Consider the following 17,117-nt stretch of genomic DNA (forward strand, 5'->3'; position numbering starts at 1 on the left):
TGAGAAAGCGGATTGGTCTCGGGCAGATCGGCTTGATCGGCTTTCAAAGCCGACGTGTACCAACATTCACACGTATTTTGAATGAATAAGAAAAGAAAGCAGAGAACAATTGTGGATTGAGGCTCGAAAGTCGTTTACATATTCGTGCTTTGCAGAGGAATTGGGATGATTGGCATGACTACTGACAGCGAATCGACCCAATGAGCTAAGTTAAGTACTCGACTTTGAATAGTACCAGTATTTACAACCTCTGGTTTGGACGAGTACCTGGGCAAAGAACTAAGATATTAGCTAGGATTAATACTGGCAGTAGCTTATCATACTCTCCTAGCAATGTATCAGCTATTCAAGTATGTCTCAACCACACGTCGACTCTCATGTCTGGCGAAATCGCGAGTATCCTGAAGGAATTTTGTCTTGATTTACACAGGTATCACAGCTTAGATAAAACTAATTCATATACTAGTAGGCCCGTGATAATAAAGCTCACTATTGCATAAGTCTCCGCCAAGTTTCATCCATCACCTCGTGGGGACTTCTATTATCAACGAGTCCCAAAGCCATCGAAGGCTTTTTATATCCCAAAAGCTCAAGCATTTTCGGACTCATCTTCGACAATTTACTATGAGGCACCGTCAAAAACTGATTCTCTTCAGTTCTGTAAACCCCACGGACAAAGAAAAGGCTATACATCGTGCGAATCGAATCAGGAACGGAGTTATGTCCTCCTCCATGAAAGGCAGAGCCAAAGAATATCAAAGCAGATCCGGCAGACATCTCTGTTTATCAGATGGATTGAGTCAGTCTGGGAGTCACTTGGATGTAATGAAATATTCTTACCTGCGAAGCAGATCTCATCTGCCGTTGCCGTACGATGATCATCCCATTTATGACTTCCAGGAACAAACATCGTAGCACCATTCTCTCTAGTAACATCGCACCCGGCAATCAAACAAGCAAATTGACTAACATTCTCAAAGCTCCAGTCCTCCAGCTTGGGATGTCGAATACGATGGGTATTATCATCGCGATGAAGCCGTTGTCTCGGAGCCCCGTATCCAATATTCATCGAAAGACTTAGACTAAGCAAAGGTTCGATTCTAATCGGTTCAACCCAGTCCTCACGATAAACGGTATATTTCTCCGTCAGGATCTTCTCCCGAAGACTCTCCAATAATGGATCCTCGCAGATTTCGGCTACCATGTCGGATTTCCCGATTAGACCTGGTATCAGGGTGGTTTGCGAGGGAATGATGTGAAATGCATCTCCGGTTCTTGAAGAATTGTTCTCGGCGGGTTGCTGTTCGTTCCAGGCTTTGATTTCTTCGTCGATTGTGTTCATTTTTGTTTTTGAGATGAAGTCTTTGATTATTATTCCGCCGTCTCGGGCGAGGACACCTAGGATATAGTCGACTGATGCGGTTGCCGGTACAGTCACTATGCTTCCCTTTGGTTTGTATGAAGGGTCGATGGGTGCTGCTGGTGCTGGTATATGAGACCATTCTGGAGACGACATTTCGACGGGCTAGGGAGTTTACTAAGAAGCGAATGATGGGTGAAATCTGAACAATCACTTTCTTGACTTGCAAGGGTCTATAAATGTGGATCTTCCTCGGCTTCAAACCCGATCTTCGTTTCTTGCTTTCTTGCGGGGAGAATCCAACCTAACCGAATATGGCGAAAATTATGAGAGCTTTTGGATCGAACTGCCTGGTTCTCTGGAATTATACTGTAAGTGGAGTTAGGGTTAGAAGGATAGAGATGCCTAATTTGGCTGGTTTGTTGTCTGTCTCTCCGCAAATAAACTATTTGGCAGAGTACCTCTTCAGGTATCGTAGGTACAATTCGAATAAATCAAACCCTTGGAATCAATTGGCAGCCATTTTTCCCGAGTAGTAAAACGGGTGATCTTTCTAATAACACCCGGCATGATCGAACGAGTAGTTCAGAAGCTGAAGTTAGCATCAAAATACTACTAGTTGTAAGCGATTTCTGAGCCTGCCCTAAGTCGATCCCAAGTTGTAACCAAATGATAATAACAGAACCTGACTTTCAAACATCAAGTAATTACGATATAGCCAGGAGAGACGAAAATTGGTAAGATTAGAGTGATATAAATATCATGAACGTCAGATTTTGAAATGGATTGACCATGCCTTACATATCCTAGCTACACCGAACCAAACACCACATAAGCGCCCCTTAAACAATCAAAATAACAACAAAAGTATGTAGATTCACCTAGCCAGAGCGAGTGAAACACTTTACCTGGCAATTTCAGGCTTGGCCAACATATATCGCACAGCATCCCGAGCCACAGGAGTTTCCCAAGCGCTGTTAGCACCTCCCCGACGGAACTCAGGACCATGGCCATCTGCAGCATCACCGATGATTGTCTCGAGATCACGGCGTTGAGAGTTGACCCAGCGGCGGAGGAAGGCGACGGGGTCCTTGCTCAGTGCTGTGTAGAAAGAGTGTCGAGCCCGAGAGTGAGTGAGAGCTTGAACAATGAGAGCGACTTGGTCGTCCAACGAGGCGATCTGTCGCATGCCGGCGGTGTACTTGGGGTTCTGCGTAAGAGCCATCATCTTTGTGCGTAGGGGATCCTCGACGGCGACGCGAATGTCGTAGATTGTGGGTGTAGGCTCCTTGTGAAATTCCTCGTCGACACGGATGGTATAGGGGAGCTTAATGGGATCCATGGGGCTAGTGTGGGGGCCGATGCTCTCCGGAATCTGAGGGAAGAACATGGTTTCGCGACCAAAGATCTGTTGTTAAGTTTGTTAGGACAAGTTATACCGGATTTTTTTCTTTGGTGACTTACCGAACGAAGACGGTGGTCACAGCGCACCTGGCGCTTCTCCTCATCCTCTTGCAGCTCCATTGCTCGGATATAATCCCAAATACCAAGAACAATTCCGCTCCGAGTTTCTTCCTCGACATCCAGTACTTCGGCCAACTCCTTGCTAAGCTTGAACCGCTCGGGAGTCTCATCGCGCACAAGATTGACAGTGACATTCAGATTCTCTTGTGAGCTGCGCGAGAATTGAATGCTATCGAATTCGGCGTTTTGCGGGGAGAGGGCGCGTTGGCTGGCACCTGAGGCTTGTTCCAGGTAATAGGTTTGACCTCTTCAGATGCAGTGGTGGCTGGCTTGTCAAAATCGACAGTGACGGTCTTGAAGAAATGTGAGAAGCGTTGTGGCTGCTTCTTGGTCTCTGGCTTATCCTTATCCCCTTCTTCCTTGTCTTGATCCATCGCGTCATCATCAGCCGACTTTTCCCCCTCACTTTCAGGAATAGTAGGGTCGTTATCGTCGTCTAAAAGACGACCTTCGATGCGCACTTTGTACCGACCCGATCCGGGGTTGCTACCGGTATTTTGCCAGGGCTGGTCCTCAACGGTATTGGTAATCCAAATGCGCATTGTTCGGTACTTCTTGACGGTCTTGCTGATGGAATCCTGAATATCTAAGCGCTTGCGCACAACTGCCGCATCCAATCGCTTCTCCAGATCGCGAAGATTCTTGTATTGTTCAACACCCTCACCAATAACGACTTCCTCGATTCCGTCGGGGATATTCTTGTCGGTGGGCTTGCGGCTACGGCGCAGAGCTGCATCATTAGGGTGTGGCATTGGGCGTTGAACGGCCATATATTGCGGATTGACCGCGTGCTGAGGCATGGGCACTGGCATCGCGCCTATAGGATGTTAGACCGGGTCGAATGGAGGGAAAGGAAAGGGGAACCAACCAGGCGCTGGGCCCCTACGAGGCGCGGCTGGAGACCGCTGGGCGGTCGGGGGAAATCCCCGGGCAAAATTAGGCTGCATGGGAGCGTTCATTGCCGATCCAGAAAGCAGTGGGCTCCAGACGTGGAGTTGGGGTGGAGGATGAGGTCGAGCGAGGGCGACGGGAGGTCGCGATTCTTTTGCGCGCTTTACCCGATTCGGAAGGTCGCGAATGGCAGTCAGCACAACATTCAATATTTCAATGGCACATGAGTTATAGAAGGGGATATAATAGCCAATTTACTTGTAGAACTAGCTGGATAATTAATTGAGTTAAAATAGGCTTGTAAATTAATGTGTGGTAGCTGGGCTACGGATGTACTACTAGCACTGAAGCTTTGCTCAGATCTTACAATACGTTGCTCTTGCGCAGATATAGTGATGGTCGTGCATAGATCCATTATTTCCCGTGATCTAATCTCATTGCATAATCCTAGACTCCGCTTTACTCTAGAAGCGAGGCCTGGTTGGTATACAGTCCTTCCACCACATTGCTCAGCTTCTCGATTGTGTCCAAAGCCGCATCATAGGCCTGGTCACGTTCCGTCTCGTCGTACACAATGAGACATCCAGAACCTTGGTCCAATACGCCAATGATCACCTTGTCAAGAATCATCTGAGACAGCTTGCGCTCCACCTGTTGGACATCCAAGCCAACCATCTTGGCAATGTGGTCCAGCTCCACTCGACTGAAAGGCTCAATGACCTTGATCAAGTTTTGCTCCAACATAGCATCATACAGACGACGAAGGTGATTTCGGATAAAGGTATCGCTGCCGAGTTCGTAACGGTAGTCTGAGAGTGCCTTCTCATATTCCTCCAGAGATCGGTTGGCGTGGGCGCGGGCCACAGCTTTCATAGCTTCAAGACGTGCACTGGCGTACTTCTGGGCTTGCTTAGAGCCCAGCAACTGGGTCACATCGTCCACCAGATTCAACATAATCTTACACAACAGCATATACTGCAGAGCAGCCGTGGCAAGCTCACCCTCATCAAGGGAGTTGTATCCTTCGAGAGCCTCAATGAAGTATGAGAATGAAGTGTTGAAGTCCTTGTCCTCGGCATGCAGCATACCACTCTGCATATCCAGACCAGCCTGTAAATTAGGAGGAGTGTAGACAGAAGCGGCGGATGTTCGTGCCGCCGTGAGGGCAGCGCGAGCCTTGGCTTGGTTGCCCAGGGCATGGTAGACACGCGACTCAAGCAATTGAACCTCCACCAGCATCAGCTTATCATCGAGGCGCTTGAGCTCACGTAGAAGGGAGTTGATGAGAGTGAGGGCATCGTAATAGGTTTGCTTCTGCATATAAATCGCAACGAGACGGGCTTGGAGGTTCTGTCGCAAGAAGGACCGTCGCTCGGCAATGGCCCACTCTATGCATGATTGGATAACGGCAACTTGAAGATCGAGGGTGTTGGGGATTTCGCTGATGAGATCAAGGAGCTGACGGACTAGAAACAACAGTTAGTTGATGTATTCTTTAGCCTTCGATGGAACTGCCTACCTAGCTTCGCTGTCTTCGCCTTGGCAAATGACGAAAAGGTGTCTCGGCTGGTCTTAATGAGGTCTGCAATCTCCTGTGGTTTCTTCGCATCCCGGTGCAGTTGACCCAATCCAATCAATGCATGCTCGTAGTCTCGCGATGAGGCTTCTGTAGACCCCGGTCCTTCGGAGAGGATCTTCTGATAATTGCTAGCGGCTTTCGAGGGGTCCTGCTTGGCCAGGTCCCGAACCTCCTGTATCCGCGGAGAGACCTTATTGGCAGCGGACATTATGGAGAAAGAAACAAAGGTAGAGGCTCAGAAAACAAAGAATCCAAGGATTGGAGGAACGTGAAGAGTGGATGATGAAAGGAAGGTTGACTTGCCAGGCGTTGAAGTCGGGGAGCTTGGAAGCTGGCAGCTGCCGCCGCTCTCACCGCCCTGGCTTAGCAAATCATCCCGTCAACAGAAAAAAAAGTTGCTCCGCTCGGTATTTTTTTTTTTTGGCATACGCTTTCACAACTTCAAAATGGTATGTCATTGTTTTTATGCTCATTATATCTGGCTCATTTTCTAATATGTTTCTAGAAAATCAAAGCGCTATCTCGTTCAACGGCATCGCAGCAGGCCCCTGGGTCTGGTGTCGTTCGCCAGTCACGGAATCTCGATCCGTCTCAGCACCCATTCGAGCGTGCTCGAGAATATACTCGTGCTTTGAACGCAATTAAGATGGAGCGCATGTTTGCTGCACCTTTCTTGTGTCAGATGGGTGACGGCCATGTGGATGGAGTCTACAGTATGGCTAAGGATCCTGGCTCTCTTGAACGTTTCGCCAGTGGTAGTGGTGATGGTGTAGTTAAAGTGTGGGACTTGACGACTCGGGGAGAGGTCTGGGAAACCCAGGCGCATGAGAATATGGTCAAGGGTGTTTGCTGGACCCCCGACAGAAAGCTTCTGTCTTGCGCAAGTGACAAGACTGTCAAATTATGGGACCCTTACAACTCTGAACCGGACGCGCCACCTGCTGCCAGCTATCTGGGTAACGGTGCTTTCAACAGCATCACACACCACCGAAACCAACCCGCCTTTGCCGTTGCCTCGTCTATGATCTCTGTCTATGACCTCTCTCGGCCTTCCTCCTCGCCCTCGCAGACTCTGCACTGGCCGACTAGTGTTGATTCCATTACGTCGGTTGCATTCAACCAAACCGAAACCTCAATCCTTGCTTCCACTGCTATTGACCGCTCTGTCATTATGTATGATTTGCGGACATCTTCTCCGGTACATAAGTTGGTTCTCAAGTTGGCCTCTAACGCCATTGCCTGGAACCCAATGGAGGCATTCAATTTTGCTGTGGCAAATGAAGATCATAACGCCTATATCTTCGATATGAGAAAGACCGATCGTGCCCTCAATGTCCTCAAGGACCATGTGGCTGCTGTCATGGATATCGAGTTCAGCCCTACAGGCGAGGAACTGGTCACTGCATCTTACGATAAGACCATTCGTCTTTGGGACCGAGCTCGTGGTCATTCTCGTGACATTTATCACACCAAGCGGATGCAACGGTACGAAACTTTTCTTCCCCTCTCATGATACCCGACTAACAATAAATTTAGTGTTTTCTCTGCCAAGTTCACCCCAGACAGCAAGTATGTCTTGTCTGGATCTGACGATGGCAATGTTCGTCTCTGGCGTGCTAAGGCCTCTGACCGCAGTGGAATCAAGAGCGCACGTCAACGAACCAAGCTGGAGTACGACCAAGCTCTCATTAAGCGATACTCGCATATGCCTGAAATTCGTCGCATCAAGCGACAGCGTCACCTGCCCAAGCCTGTTAAGAAGGCTGGTGAGATCAAGGCTGAAGAGCTTGCTGCCATCAAGAGACGCGAGGAGAACGTGCGCAAGCACACTAGCAAGGCCAATCTGAAAAAGAGACAAAATGAACGCGCGAAGATGATTCTTGCAAACGAACAATAAACGACCACTGCATTTTGCTTGCATCTCAGACCGGCTGAGATTTGAACTGATTGATATTCGCATGGCTTCCAAGATATACAAGTGTACAGAGATATACGACAATGTCCGTCTTATGTACAATACTTACCCATTCAGCCCTGGTCAGTCCTTCACATGTGCATCAATCGACCCGGTCTTTCTTTGCTGTATTATGACCATTACGATTCCCCGACGCTACAGCTTGGTCGATGCCACTCATATATCGAGCTACCTGCTGAACGGCACCTGGCAAGATGGCGTATAAGTTTACCAATTTTGCAAATGCTGGTAATCGCAGCACACCGCCATTGCCACTATCAATAGCAGCAACGATTTCTCGAGCCACCTCTACGGGTTCCAGTACCGGTGCGAAAAAGTGACTCGGTGTCCGGACCCAGTCAAATAGCGGCGTAGCCATTTGCCCTGTCTCAACCAACAACATTTTTATCTGCTCGTGCTCGCGGAGCTCTGCTTCCATTGTCCGGTGCAGGGCGCTGAGTCCAGCCTTGCTTGCTGAATAGTCGGCCAAGCCTGCCGGGGATAATTGGCCTAGCACCGAGCTGACAGTGACAATAGTCCCTCCATTCTCGGTTTTTGCTATGATATCCGGCAGGAAAATCTGATAGAGATGGAACGCAGCCATCAAATTGGTGCGCACCGTCTTTTCAAATGCATCGACAGGCAGATTGAGGAGCACATCACCGTTGATCCGCGCCGCAGCGCAATTGACAATAATAGTCGGGGTACCCAGCTAGACATCATTAGCGAATAAGAATCCAAATCATCATCCAAATTGAGAAATCCTGCACATATCTCTTATCCCCTCGCATAAACCATAAAACTTATAAAGTAAAATGCGGAACATACCTCAATCTCAACCTTCTTCTTAACTTCTTCCAACTCACTCCTCACACTAACATCACACCGATAATAACAAACCCCTTCCCCAAGAACACCATCCTGCTCCTGACTCCCACCAACAAACTCCCTAATATCCAAAACAGCCACCGCAGCCCCCTTCATCGCATAAATCTGCGCAATTAACAGTCCAAGTCCACTAGCCCCGCCCGTAATCAACACAACCTCCCGATCCGAATCCACCGTCCGCGGAATCCCATGCGCAACACGGTGATTAATCGTCTGCGCAATGAAAAGCCCAGATATAAACACCGCATAGGACACTGCACCAACAAATGCCGGCGCTGTCGGGGGCGTAACCTGGGCGCGCAGACAGAGGACCACGATCCAAGCGATGAAGGGAGATAGCAGGGTTCGTTGAAGAACGCGGTAGAGGGTGTCGATTGTGAGATGGTGAGACCAGGGCTTTTGCGGGGATGAAGCTGGCAGCGTTGACCTTGTCGTAATTACTTTTGGCGCGGACATCCTGGGGATTTGGCCCTGTTCTAGGGTTGATTGAGCCGGTAGTTGTTATTTCGTTATTTGTTCGGATCTGCTGATGGCTTCCTCTCTCTATTTTTGGCTGTGGTGGAATGGTTGGCGCCAAGAGAGTCTAGATTTCTGGATTAGGGGGTGACGAGTAATGCATTTAATGCATATTGGTGGCTCTGTGAAGAATAATATCGCTTAGTGTTAAATTCAAAAAGAGTGTGAGATTGAAGAGAAGTTGTGACAACTCAAGTTCGGAGAAAGTGGACCAGCGGGGGGGTTGATAAGATCAGCCAGCGGTAGCTGAGCCCGACAGTATGAATGGACAATGAAAGCTCTCAATGCTCTACGAAGACATAACATTTTGTTGATGAACCAAACTCCGTTGGTCATGAATTGATTGCATGATATCGTGAATAAATAAGTGCTACATAAATCAAGAATGAAAGGTTCTTTGCCAATTGCCCCTAACGCCCAACTCTGAATAATTACCCCAAGAAATATTTCCCAAGATTCGCAACCTGAGTCCATACTCGCTTTGGAGTGAATGGGTCGGATACATTCAATGAATAGCTGAATGTCTTAAGTTGGGGATCTTCCTTCATAATATCAAGATCTGCAGGATCACTGGGAAGGACGAAGCCATGTCCTGCCCTTGGATACTTCCGGTAACCGTCTTCATCCTCTTGTTTCGGCTTCGGGCTAGCAGGAACCGGGCTGAAAGATCTTTGTTGTCCTAAAGAGGTAAAAGGTACTCTGATATCCGGAACCCTCGAAGAAATGTCAACCAGAAGGTCAACTAATTGTGCATGGGAAAGACCAGAGAAGTAGGCCCGCTTTTTATCTGCACTCATTGAAGAGACTGCAACCTCTGAAACACCCCTTTGTGGAGCAAAAATCGATTGCTCTTGCGGCTTTAAAGGGCGAATGCCAGTAGACCGGCGCTGGCGGCGTGTACAACGATAGCAGTGCCAATCCTTGTCCTCGTCCAAAATGGCTTCATCGGGAATCTCCGGATCATGACATTTCTGATGCCAGGTCAAATCGCACCCACTGCAGAAGACAATGGGATTTGATTTCGGGGTAGTGCCACGATCACATTTCACACAGATAATGTTGGCTAGTTTCTTGCGAGCAGACCGTTGACGTTTGCCGGGAGCAGCTACAGGGACGGGACTGGGAACATAAGCTGTCGGAGCTCGAATGGCTCTACCTGAGCGACTCATTCGAGCATTTGGCGATGGGAGGACTTCGTCGATAGATCCCTCGCGCTTTATGGCGAACTCATCGTCTGGCTTCTCCTGCTTAAAGGTGATCTTTAACCGTTTTGCTGGACGACCGGATGACTCTTCGGGCATCGCAGCGTTGTCGTGGGGCACAGTTGACATTTCCCTTCTCAAATATGGATCTATTTGGCCCGATACCTATTGTAGAGACGACTGATCGACTCTGATAAATGAGTAGAGGTTCGAACCTTTGGGCGCTGAGGCTGTAGGCCGGAATGGGAAGTTTGGGAAAACCAAGAAGACAGAGAAACCCAAATCTTCATTCAATCAATCATTGATCACGGTCCACGTAACCAAGGCTTATCAATGCACATCACGAACACAGAGAAAGAGACGTCCATGTTGTAACGGCAGTCTCCATCGTCAACTGGCCAATCCAAACTGAGTTATCACGGGATCTCGGAGGAATGATACACCGGAGAATGGGAACGTCCGGCTTCACGCGAGCAAACGATCACCAGTTTACAGTCTCATCACGGCTCATATGTCTCAATTTAGTAAATTGAGATCTATGGTCCCGCAGAAAATGAACTAATGTACTAACACTTTGGATATTTAATATGTCTATGTACAATCAGGCAGGACTCTCATATCTACACTTTACTCACTAGCAGTCATCGACGAACTATATTTAAGACAACACGCCCTCCTCTTTCAGTCGAGTGATATCTGCTTCGCTATATTCCAACAGATCTCCCAGGATCTCATTAGTGTGTTGGCCAAGCGTAGGCGGAGGGCTACGGACCCCCGGTGTCGCTTCAGAGTATTTGATGGGAGTATTAACCAACTTGATAGGGCCACAGTCAGGATGTTCAACCTCAGTAACCATGCCTCGAGCTTGTACTGTAGAGATAATCTATTAATATATATAGAACGAAAGGCAATGAAGTAACATACCATGTTCGTGGTTCAATGTCCCTTGAATATCATTGACCGCCGCGTAGGGCATTCCACTACCTTCAAAGATATCCAGCCACTCCTTGGTTGTTTTTTGCTGTGTGAGATTCTCAATCAATCCATCGATATCGGCACGGTGCTTCACACGGTCACTATTAGTGACGAAGCGAGCATCGGTCTTCCATTCAGGGTGACCGAGACGATCAGACAGTACACCAAAGAGACGGTCATTACCACCACCGAAAAGAATGTCACCATCTAGTGTCTTGTAGCTTCGGTAAGGAACGATTGATGCTGTTGATTGAATTAGCGTGTACTTTGTAGAGTTTATGAAGATGGAAATCACTCACGATGTGCTGTGCCCCAGCGACCAGAATCCTTCTTTCCGCTAATGAGTGCAGAGCTAGCCAAGTTTGACAGTGTCGCTACCTGGCAATCGCTAAGACAAGCATCAATATGCTGACCTTTGCCGGTACGAGCTCGCGCCAGTAAGGCCGCCATGATAGCATTGGAAGTATATAGGCCAGTGGTCAGATCGGTCACTGCAACACCAACCTTGACAGGCGCTCCATCTCGTGCTCCGGTGATATGCATCAAGCCCATCTCGGCTTCCACCATAACATCATAACCAGCACGATTACTGTATGGTCCAGTCTGGCCGTAGCCAGTGATACTAGCATATATAAGTTTGGGATTAATTTCTTTCAGGGTATCATAATCCATTCCATATTTCTTCAGGCCTCCGGGCAGATAGTTCTCGACCAAGACATCGCATTCCTTAGCAAGCTTATGGAGAATCTCAACGCCTGATTTGTGTTGGAATGACAGACCAAGGGATTTCTTGTTCCGGTTAACCTATGAATTTTATTAATACACAAACTGTCAATTGAAGTGTTTTGGGGTTTCCGTACCGCCAAGTAGTAGGCGCTCTCGCCTGGTCCTGTCTTAGCTGGGTCTTCATATTGGGCATACGGCGGGCCCCAAGCTCGAGTATCGTCACCCCGTACGGGATGTTCAACCTTTATGACATCCGCCCTAGACAATTAATGTTAGTCTTGAATTATTCCTCCCAATTGGACATGGATAAGCTTGAAAAAGAGCTTCAATATCCCCCACTTACCCCAAATCGCCTAGAATCTGCGTACAGTATGGCTATAGAAAGTCAGTATAATAGCCGGTGTCCAATTTGGTTTGAATATACTCACTCCAGCCAGTACTCTGGTCATGTCAAGTACACGGATACCCGATAAGGGAAGAGTATCACTCAAAGGCGACGCAGCACTGGAGTAACTCCGCACTGGCATACGATGCCAGGCATTGTAGGACCAACTTGGACTCGAGCGACGAGCAATCGCTTGCAAGCGAAGAGAGAAAGCCATGATCAAAGAATACCAACCAGTCCAACACGACCTCCAAACAATAACAAGTGAACACGAAAACAAGACAGTCAAAGACGAGTGTTTAAAGGAAATTGGAATAGATCGAAACTCCGTCAAATCGCCGACACCGCTTCGGTCAGCGGGCCCCGAAGCCGAGGTCGACCGACAGCAACCCCAACTTCCTCCTCTTCCTTGCAGATCCACTCCGCAAAGATGTTTACTGGTCTTGTTGAGACTATTGGGAGTACGTGATATCTTTTTATACTTCTTATATCATGTCCACCATACTGACAATACTCTCCTTGCAGCCGTCACGGCCCTAGAGCCCCTCGACACCTCGCAGAGCGGGGGCGGGGGTACATCACTCACCATCTCCGACTGCGAGGACATTCTCACAGATGCTCATTTAGGTGATAGCATCGCTGTCAATGGTACAATATTCTCCTTGGAAACCAAGTTTACACTCGAAATACACACACACGATCACTGATATTTCTCTCGGAACAAAGGTACCTGTCTCACAGTCACCGAGTTCGATAAGACCTGGTTCAAAGTCGGCGTTGCGCCGGAAACCCTTCGACGCACGAATCTCGGCTCACTGACAAAGGGCTCCAACGTTAATCTCGAACGTGCAGTTTCAGCAGATACCCGAATGGGTGGACATTTCGTACAGGGACACGTCGACACTGTTGCGCAGATTCTTTCCGTCACACCTGATGGTAATTCCTTAGTGTTCCGCCTGCAACCGCGTGATAAGGATGTACTGCGCTACGTCGTTGAGAAGGGCTATGTCACGTTAGATGGTGCCAGTCTCACCGTAACCAAGGTCGTTGACGGTGAAGATGGGTATTGGGAGGTTATGCTCATTGCCTACACCCAGGAGAAGGTCGTGACCGCTGGTAAGAAAGCTGGCGAGTTTGTCAATGTGGAGATTGATATTGTGGGTAAGTATGTTGAGAAGAGTGTTGCGGGATACTTTGCTGGTACTGGTGGAGGAGATTTTGCGATTTTGGAAAAGATGGTTTCTCGTTTGGTCGATGAGAAGCTTAAGAAATAAATTAGATTGTGTATGCATTTTATGCCGTTTACGAGATTCCGAATGACAGAGGCAAGCGTCTAGATTATTCTAACTCAAAACTTTTCTTTAATCATTCCGTAAATCTTGTACATGTACATTTGGCCGTGAAGAATGGGTATAAGTTGTGGATGCTGCCCATAAAAGGTAGCTGCTTGTTGGTAAAAAAAAATCAACCACAAGCCCGAGGAGGGTCATGTTATGGTTCCAGATGGTCTCGGAGTTGACGGTCCTCGACACATACTCGTAGTCACCGATCTGAGCTGGAGAATAGAATCAGGTCTGGTGCGAGAGCTGTTTTGGAGGTCTTGGGACCTAGGTATTCAAGACCATTGAAGTTGGTTAGCAGACAGAATTGACCTGCGAAGCCGTAAGAAACTTATGATAATGAAACGCATCAAATCCTTCACTCTTCCATGGACTCATCCGAGTCCTCTTCAGGCTCAGCACCTCCTTCACCATCTTCCTCATCAAAGTCATCAGAAAGCCAATCATCCTCATCCATATCGACATCCTCATCCTCATCGTCATCGTTGACCTCCTCCCCATTGGCCTTAGCCTTAGCCTTGTCCTTCTTCTTCCGCTCAATGTTTTCCTTCTGCTCCTTCTTACGTCTCTCCTTCTCCTTGCGACGAGTTGCCCAATTCTGATCCAACTTCCTGACTTCCGCATCAGATTTGCTAATGAAATCGTGCCACATAATCTTGCCTTCGCAGACGCCATCCTCGACCTTCAAAAGTCGAAGTTTCAAGCGAGGACCCAGCTCGACCAGTTTAACTGCTCGCTTCTCCACGCCGGGAGCCGCAGGCTTCTGATCAGCCTTTTCGCCGGCCTTCTGACGTTGTGCTTCACGCTTGTTCAGAACTCTCCGAGTTGTACTCTCTGCAACCTCCACCTCGGCATCGGTATCCAGTTCAGTTTCACTCGCAGATGTGTAGCCCGCAGCGGACGGGTCCAGGAGATAGTCAGCCGCATCCTCGAGCTTACCCAAGTTAGGGACAGCAGCCTTCTTCTTATCTCTGTTCCGAACTTCCTTAGGGTCAAGACGGCGGATACGTTTTGAAACGCCAGTCTTCTTTGTGGCAATGGCGTAGTGTCGTAGACTCAGGATATAGGAACCATCCTCCTCGGATTCAGCAGGTTCACGGTTCAGGAGCATCACACGGCGGATTGAAGAGAGAGGGGTGGCTGTAGGGTTGATTGGGGGGGAAGAGAGATTGGAAAATGGTGGTTGTGAGCGTTTCCAGGCGTTTCGGCACCTTGGCATTTTCATCGGCATCCGGTGTATTGAAGTTGTTCATCACCAGTAGGGGTGGAGTTTTGTGATCTTGACCACCACTCTGAGGCCGCTTCAATGATCGCTCTACATCCTTGCAGAGCGAGTAGTTCTCGACTTGGAAGTGAAGAGTAGGGCCACGAGGTGTAACAGCCAGTCGCATGTTGGTATTGCCGGTCTTAGACTTGGAAAACAGCATCAAATGAGTAACGCCGAGAGGACCGGTCATCACAGTATAGTCGCGCAATCGGTTGGATTTGCGTTCCTAGAAGTACATGGTTAGATTCCATTGGCCATTGACAATTGAGTAGATTCAATCTTCGTACCTTCAATCGCACCGCTGTATCGGGCTCCATCATACGTCGAACATCCTTGACTAGCTGAGTGACACTAGTACCAACTTGTGAACCACCAGCTCGAATAACCATAGACTTCGGAGTCTTGGTCAGAGCAGCCGCACCTCCTTTAGGCGCTGCAGACGCATTTTGGGGACGCGTATGAGTGCGCTTCTTAACACGAGCCTTAGCCATTATGATTGGTGAAAACAAATAACACCAATAAACGGGTACGAAAGGGTCGAAGGAAACAAAAAGCTGTAAAAGAAGATTTGATTCTCGGAGCTGGAAGTTTTTTTTTGTTCTCCAAAAAATCCCAGCGGAGAAGGGCTCGGATTAATGATTCTGCCGGACCCACTCTAAATTATTTTGAGATCGCAAGTTCTCGACCGCAACTTTTTTTTTTTTCAAGACGAGACTTATATACACGCAAGAATGCCGACTATAAAGAAGCGCAAGGTTGACCGTGAGGTCGTTTCTCCAGCGGAAGAAAGTGATGCTCATTCCTCGGGCTCTGAGTCTACCGGTGCTGAGAATGCCCCTAACGAAATTGAAGACTCCAACACTGCGACATCGACCCCGAAAACATTTAAGGATTTGGGGATCATTGATTCGCTAGTCGAAGCTTGTGAGACTTTGGGATACAAGGCGCCTACTCCGATTGTGAGTATTACTTTTTCATAACTCAACTTTTGTTAGTATAAAAAGGCTTACAATGACATTTTTAGCAAGCCGAGTCTATTCCTATAGCTTTGCAAGGCCGTGATATTATCGGTCTGGCTGAGACAGGTAGTGGAAAGACAGCTGCATTCGCTCTGCCCATTCTACAAAACCTCATGGAGGCCCCGCAGTCCTTCTATGGCTTGATCCTTGCCCCGACTCGAGAACTCGCATACCAAATTTCACAATCTTTTGAGGCCCTGGGATCGACCATCAATGTCCGGTGCTGCACATTGGTAGGAGGAATGGACATGGTACCTCAATCCATTGCACTGGGCAAGAAGGTAAAGCTTCAATGAACTATAATCTTTTCTGTCCTCAAGTACTAATGCTCTAAAGCCTCACATTGTGGTTGCAACCCCCGGTCGTCTGTTAGATCACCTGGAGAACACTAAAGGGTAAGCAGAGCGCATTCTCATATATACGCGCTTTAAAACTAACCGTTCACAGTTTCTCTCTCCGTGCACTCAAATACCTCGTGATGGATGAAGCCGACAGACTGCTCGACATGGATTTCGGTCCTCTCCTCGACAAGATTCTCCGAATCCTCCCTCAAAAACGAAACACCTTTCTTTTCAGTGCAACTCTCTCATCAAAAGTCGAATCTCTCCAACGCGCATCTCTCTCCAACCCTCAAAAAGTCTCGGTCTCCAGCAAATACCAAACGGTCTCAACACTTCAATCTTACTTCCTCCTCAAACCTCACAAATGGAAGGATCTCTACCTCGTGTATCTCCTTAACGAGATGGCCGGTAAAAGTGTCATTCTCTTCACACGTACCGTCCACGAGACGCAGAGAGTTGCTTTCCTTCTGCGCAGCTTAGGATTCGGCGCAATTCCCCTTCATGGACAACTGAGCCAGTCCGCTCGTCTCGGAGCCCTGGGCAAATTCCGATCAAAGTCGCGTGACATTCTTGTCTGTACAGATGTCGCAGCTCGAGGTCTTGATATCCCAAGTGTCGATGTCGTTCTGAAGTATGTATCTAAATTTCCAATTTCTCTCGGTCATCTCACTAATCTAAATGACTACAGTTTCGATCTTCCCACCGACAGCAAAACCTACATTCACCGTGTTGGACGTACAGCCCGTGCTGGAAAATCCGGTATCGCCATCAGCATGGTTACACAATACGATGTAGAATTATTCTCGTAAGTCTCCCTCTCCTTCTGAGATTCTACTTTGTTACTAATTGCAATCACAGGAGAATCGAGGATGCTCTCAACCGCAAGCTGCCGGAGTACGAGACTGAGAAAGATGAGGTTATGACTTTGGCGGAAAGAGTCGGTGAGGCACAGCGTTATGCTATTATGGAGATGAAGGCTATTGATGAGAAGAAGAATACTAAAGGTGGGAAGTTCGGAAAGGGTAAGGGCAAGCGTACGCGTGATAATATGGATCAAGAAGAAGGTTGAGCCAAATCATAGCATGGGCTGGTCCAAGATTATTTTGTCAAGTGTATGAGTTTAATGTCAAGAGAAAAGTTCCTATTCCAT

The 17,117-nt window shown here is 48.1% G+C and overlaps 10 protein-coding genes across 10 annotated transcripts; 3 read left to right on the forward strand and 7 right to left on the reverse strand.

Moving 5' to 3' along the window:
• Positions 1-489: 489 nt before the first annotated feature.
• On the reverse strand, positions 490-1,516 carry N7469_011293 (phytanoyl-CoA dioxygenase family protein; the record flags this gene model as incomplete). Its single annotated transcript, XM_056650198.1, has 2 exons — positions 490-779; positions 841-1,516. 2 exons carry the CDS (start codon positions 1,514-1,516, stop codon positions 490-492), a joined length of 966 nt encoding a protein of 321 aa, XP_056495262.1.
• A 748-nt stretch (positions 1,517-2,264) lies between these two features.
• On the reverse strand, positions 2,265-3,843 carry N7469_011294 (SWIB/MDM2 domain-containing protein; the record flags this gene model as incomplete). The annotated part of the gene is made up of 4 exons (XM_056650199.1): positions 2,265-2,768; positions 2,825-3,025; positions 3,100-3,701; positions 3,753-3,843. The coding sequence occupies 4 exons, from the start codon at positions 3,841-3,843 to the stop codon at positions 2,265-2,267; spliced, it is 1,398 nt and encodes a 465-aa protein (XP_056495263.1).
• Positions 3,844-4,234: 391 nt separating this feature from the next.
• N7469_011295 (proteasome regulatory particle lid subunit RPN6) lies at positions 4,235-5,562 on the reverse strand (the record flags this gene model as incomplete). The annotated part of the gene is made up of 2 exons (XM_056650200.1): positions 4,235-5,241; positions 5,295-5,562. The coding sequence occupies 2 exons, from the start codon at positions 5,560-5,562 to the stop codon at positions 4,235-4,237; spliced, it is 1,275 nt and encodes a 424-aa protein (XP_056495264.1).
• Positions 5,563-5,800: 238 nt separating this feature from the next.
• On the forward strand, positions 5,801-7,251 carry N7469_011296 (rRNA-processing protein SOF1; the record flags this gene model as incomplete). The annotated part of the gene is made up of 3 exons (XM_056650201.1): positions 5,801-5,803; positions 5,860-6,839; positions 6,891-7,251. 3 exons carry the CDS (start codon positions 5,801-5,803, stop codon positions 7,249-7,251), a joined length of 1,344 nt encoding a protein of 447 aa, XP_056495265.1.
• A 160-nt stretch (positions 7,252-7,411) lies between these two features.
• On the reverse strand, positions 7,412-8,652 carry N7469_011297 (uncharacterized protein; the record flags this gene model as incomplete). Its single annotated transcript, XM_056650202.1, has 2 exons — positions 7,412-8,020; positions 8,137-8,652. The coding sequence occupies 2 exons, from the start codon at positions 8,650-8,652 to the stop codon at positions 7,412-7,414; spliced, it is 1,125 nt and encodes a 374-aa protein (XP_056495266.1).
• A 491-nt stretch (positions 8,653-9,143) lies between these two features.
• Positions 9,144-10,043, reverse strand: N7469_011298 (phf1/phf2 family PHD finger domain-containing protein; the record flags this gene model as incomplete). Its single annotated transcript, XM_056650203.1, has 1 exon — positions 9,144-10,043. The coding sequence occupies one exon, from the start codon at positions 10,041-10,043 to the stop codon at positions 9,144-9,146; it is 900 nt and encodes a 299-aa protein (XP_056495267.1).
• Positions 10,044-10,572: 529 nt separating this feature from the next.
• Positions 10,573-12,217, reverse strand: N7469_011299 (CaiB/BaiF CoA transferase family protein; the record flags this gene model as incomplete). Its single annotated transcript, XM_056650204.1, has 6 exons — positions 10,573-10,784; positions 10,839-11,132; positions 11,189-11,693; positions 11,750-11,873; positions 11,959-11,990; positions 12,044-12,217. The coding sequence occupies 6 exons, from the start codon at positions 12,215-12,217 to the stop codon at positions 10,573-10,575; spliced, it is 1,341 nt and encodes a 446-aa protein (XP_056495268.1).
• Positions 12,218-12,430: 213 nt separating this feature from the next.
• N7469_011300 (riboflavin synthase) lies at positions 12,431-13,274 on the forward strand (the record flags this gene model as incomplete). The annotated part of the gene is made up of 3 exons (XM_056650205.1): positions 12,431-12,461; positions 12,526-12,648; positions 12,727-13,274. The coding sequence occupies 3 exons, from the start codon at positions 12,431-12,433 to the stop codon at positions 13,272-13,274; spliced, it is 702 nt and encodes a 233-aa protein (XP_056495269.1).
• Positions 13,275-13,698: 424 nt separating this feature from the next.
• N7469_011301 (Brix domain-containing protein) lies at positions 13,699-15,098 on the reverse strand (the record flags this gene model as incomplete). The annotated part of the gene is made up of 3 exons (XM_056650206.1): positions 13,699-14,395; positions 14,457-14,833; positions 14,895-15,098. 3 exons carry the CDS (start codon positions 15,096-15,098, stop codon positions 13,699-13,701), a joined length of 1,278 nt encoding a protein of 425 aa, XP_056495270.1.
• Positions 15,099-15,338: 240 nt separating this feature from the next.
• Positions 15,339-17,036, forward strand: rrp3 (RNA-dependent ATPase RRP3; the record flags this gene model as incomplete). The annotated part of the gene is made up of 6 exons (XM_056650207.1): positions 15,339-15,566; positions 15,632-15,907; positions 15,963-16,021; positions 16,074-16,598; positions 16,656-16,772; positions 16,826-17,036. 6 exons carry the CDS (start codon positions 15,339-15,341, stop codon positions 17,034-17,036), a joined length of 1,416 nt encoding a protein of 471 aa, XP_056495271.1.
• Between the last annotated feature and the right edge of the window lie 81 nt (positions 17,037-17,117).

Source organism: Penicillium citrinum (assembly GCF_028827155.1).
Source record: "Penicillium citrinum strain IBT 23319 chromosome Unknown utg000010l:1.0-1229701.0:1.0-1230130.0, whole genome shotgun sequence".
Classification (NCBI taxonomy): Eukaryota; Fungi; Ascomycota; class Eurotiomycetes; order Eurotiales; family Aspergillaceae; genus Penicillium; species Penicillium citrinum.